This window comes from Bison bison, unplaced genomic scaffold (genome assembly GCF_000754665.1).
Source record: "Bison bison bison isolate TAMUID 2011002044 unplaced genomic scaffold, Bison_UMD1.0 scf7180017864181, whole genome shotgun sequence".
Taxonomy (NCBI): domain Eukaryota; kingdom Metazoa; phylum Chordata; class Mammalia; order Artiodactyla; family Bovidae; genus Bison; species Bison bison.
Window position 1 is genome coordinate 136,920 of NW_011494753.1, and position 4,045 is coordinate 140,964.

The following is a 4,045-nucleotide window of genomic DNA, read 5'->3' on the forward strand; positions in this document are numbered from 1 at the left end:
AAAGTCCACGTGTTGCAAGATTTCATTTCTATGAACTTTCCAGAACGGCCAAATCTACAGACACAGAAAGTAGGTTAGTGGTTGCCAGGGGATAGAAACAGGGGGGAACTGGAATGACTACTAATACACATGGGGTTTCTTTTGGGGGTGATGGGAATATTCTGGAATTAGCGGTGACGGTAGCGTGACACTGTGAATACACTGAAACCCACTGGGGTGGGGAGAACTCCTCATAAAGTCACCCAGATGCTTAGAACACCTGGTGTACACCACACTGCCTCGGCTAGCCCCCAGCTGCTGGCGCGCTCGCTTCATCAGGCCTGCCATGGAAACTGGGTATGTGGGGGGCCCTTTCACACACTTGCTCCACAGTGGTCTGCAGTTCCCCAGAGTGTGTACTTCAACAGGCAAAGAGGCAGTGGGTCCCCGATGTTTGCTTTGGACAGGACAATGTCCCCGGGGTGGGTCAGCTGGCTCCTGGTGTCTGTAAGGGGGACAGAGCAGGCTGGGGATTCAGAGGTTCAGATGGAGGTGAGAGGGCCAGCAGGCCACCCGTGGTGGGGCGAGCCATGCGGGGGTCAGGTGAGCAGACGCTGGAGGATAAGCAGGCCTGGTGCACGTCAGGGCTGCACTGCCCACCGGGCTCAGGAAGCTGAGTTCAGCAGGAGGACACCCCCTCGTCCCTCCTCCCTGGGGTGCTCAAACCAAAGAAAAAATAGCCATTTAAAAAATAGGGAACTTGATGTATGGCAGAAGCCAACACAATATTGTGAAGCAATTTTCCTTCAATTAAAAAATAAAGAAGTTTGGGGAAAAATTAAAATGACAAAAAAAATAATGACTTCCTTGGTGGTCCTGTGGCTAAGACTCTTCACTTCCAATGCAGGGGGCCTGGGTTCAATCCCTAATCAGGGAACTAGATTCCACATGCCACAAGTAAGACCCGGTGCAGCCAAATAAACAAAAAATAATTACAGAAAAAAGCCATCTCCTAAAAAAAAACAAAAAAAGAATGCATAAAGTGTAATTCCTGATATTCTATTTCAAACAGCCTAATTGAATGTGAGAGTTGGACTATAAAGAAGGCTGAGTACGAAAGAATTCATATTTTTGAACTGTGGTGCTAGAGAAGGCTCTTGAGAGTCCCTTGGACTGCAAGGAGATCAAACCAGTCAATCAGAAAGGAAATCAACCCTAAATATTCATTGGAAGGACTGATGCTGAAGCTGCAATACTTTGGCCAAGTGATGTGAAGAACCGACTCATTAGAAAAGACCCTGATGCTGGGAAGGATTGAAGGCAGGAGGAGAAGAGGGTTGACAGAGGATCAGATAGTTGGATGGCATTGCCAACATGAGTTTGAGCAAACTTGGGGAGATGGTGAAGGACAGGGAAGCCTGGTGTGCTGCGGTCCATAAGGGTTGCAAAGAGTCGGATGACTGAACAATACAAAAATACACATTTTCAAGACAAAAACAACTACAAAAACTAGACCAAAGCCATCAACCAAATAGATGTAAACTCAGAACAAATACATGCCTAGAGCCCCCTGAGGTCACCGTGTGACCTTTGGTCTCTGGAGCTCGGCCCAGACCACGTGGGGCTTGGGCACTTACTTGATCATCTGTGGCACCGTGACCTTGGAGTTCTCCTCAAAGGCGTTCATCATCAGCCCGTTGCACCGGATGTTATCCACACACTGGAGTCAGAGAGAGGACTCCCGGTCAGAGCCTCAGTCTCCGTGCTGAGACCCAGGCCTGGCAGGGGCTCTGCTCAGCGAGGGTTCACATGCCCCCACCTGACACAGGGTCGGAGGGCACCATCCAGGCAAGGGCAAGGTCAACACAGAACATCCTGTGGATTCTGGCCAGAAGTCAAGTCCCCAGCTCAGTGACCTTTTGGGACTTTACTTGACCTACTTGGGCCTTAGTCTCCCTATCTACAAAATGGGTATAATGATTCCTACACCCACTCCCCTGGCCTGGGGTGTTTATGAAAGTGAAAGTGTCTCACTCTGGCCATTCTCGGGGTGACCTCTGAGGTCCAACATCAAGGATAGGATCAGATCACAGTGATCTGGGTTCTCTCTCCCTGAAGGCCAGCTCAGTGGGGCCTCCAGCCTCCTCTGTCCTCTGCCCACTGCAGGGCTAATGTGTAGGTTCCAGGCCTCGTACCAGAGATGTGAATGTAATAAATTCAGGGGACCACAGGGAGCCCAGGAACCTGGGGTCTCAAACCAGCCCTATGGATGTTCTGGATGCAAGGGGCCCCCTGACCGACAGGAGGCCTAGGGGTCTCGGGGGAGTAGACAGCTAGAGGGGCTCAGCCTTGGATGGGGCTGTTCCTGTTGATACCTGTGTCTTTCCCATTAGGACCCTGAAGCTGCCCCTTCCTCCAGCAGGCATGAAAGAAGGGGACCACCTGCCCTCAGGGAGAGGTGATACCGCTCACCTGGCTGATGTCACTAGTCCATGCCGCCTTCTCCTGTCTGGACGAGGCCACGAGGATGACCGTGAAGGGTGGTGAATCCTTTGGCTCCACCCCGATCTTGAAATCCAAGTGGTCTACATCTTGGCCGGACCCTTTGGCTTCCAGTTGCAAAACACGGAGTTAGCAGGATGAGTGCGGGCCTTTTTTGAGTTGGAAAACAACTGCATGATGCCTGCCTCACCTGGTGGTGAAGGCATGGCATCGCTAGGGCATCGGGCCTCTTGCCAGCTTCAGAACTATATTTTTGTCTTTTCTGGATTCATGCCTTGGTGTATTTTAATTTTTTCCCAAACTTCAAGCTTTTTATTTTGTATTGGAGTATAGACGATGAACAATATTGTGGTAGTTTCAGGTGAATAGCAAAGGGACTCAGCCATCCATATACACATATCCATTCTCCCTCAAACTCCCCTCCCATCCAGGCTGCCACTAACATTGAGCAGAGTTCCCTGTGCTATACAGGAAGTCCTTGTTGGTTATTCATTTTAAATATAACAGTGTGTACAAGACCTTCCCAAAGTCCATAACAATCCTGTTCCTCCCAGAAACTGTAAATTCATATTCTAAGTCAGAACTTTTTGTTCTTTTTTAAGGTGAGGAATCCCCATTTCAAAGATGGTAAGACTGAGGCCTAGAGTACAGAGTAGCTTCCAGCCAATAGGGACAGCTCTGATTCCGTATCAGAATAGCTTTTAGGATTCCCCAGTTGACCCTGCTCTCCTAACCCCAGTGAGGGGCTGAGGTCCCTAGGGAGGATTTTCGTAAGACACTCCCACCCCCATGCTGGGCAGGGGTTAAGCCAGGCCCTTCTGCTCTGCATCCTGGGCTTCCCTTGTGGCTCAGCTGGTAAAGAATCTGTCTGCAAAGCGGGAGACCTGGGTTCCATCCCTGGGTTAGGAAGATCCCCTGGAGAAGGGAAAGGCTACCCACTCCAGTATTCTGGCCTGGAGAATTCCATGGACTGTATAGTCCATGGGGTCGCAAAGAGTTGGACACGACTGAGTGATTTTCACTTCACTTCACTTTCTGCTCTGCCAAGGTGATCCAGGGGCCAGGTGGAGAACCTTAGATCTTGAGTTGTTAGGGACTGGCCTGGACATTTATCTCAGCTGAGAGGTCCCCAAAGCCAAAGTAAATCCTGGGTATTTTTATTTCTGCTCTTAACCTGTAGGGCCCTTGAGCTCTCTTTATTTGGAAAGACTAAGATCATAGTTCAGGGACTCCTTCCAATGCCTCCGCATTCACTGGTCTGAGTGTTGCGGAGGGCCTGCTACAGCTCTGGGCTCTACTTGCCATTCGTGTGGTGACCCGGGGATGTGATGGTTTCAGCTGCTCGCAAGTGGGGTGTCTGCATGTTGAGTGGGGGTGCTTGGGGCTGTGTCTCTACCTTTCCTGGACTTGGGGACTGAAGTTTCCACAGGGGTCTGGACCGGCTATGGCCAAGACTGAAGACGATCATGCTGGTAAGAGCATAGGGTGAACTGCTACAGGTTTATTCTTGCCTTGCGGGGCTGCTTGGCTCCCCTGGGTGGAGGGTCATGAAGGGTGAAAAAAA

The 4,045-nt window shown here is 50.4% G+C and overlaps 1 protein-coding gene across 1 annotated transcript in view; it reads right to left on the reverse strand.

Annotated features, from left to right (window-relative positions):
* Positions 1-4,045, reverse strand: part of RASGRF1 (Ras protein-specific guanine nucleotide-releasing factor 1) — a 102,366-nt gene that overhangs the window by 37,817 nt on the left and 60,504 nt on the right. Inside the window, 2 exon segments of the mRNA XM_010843392.1 lie at positions 1,617-1,699; positions 2,452-2,588. Coding sequence (XP_010841694.1) covers positions 1,617-1,699; positions 2,452-2,588 — 220 coding nt within the window.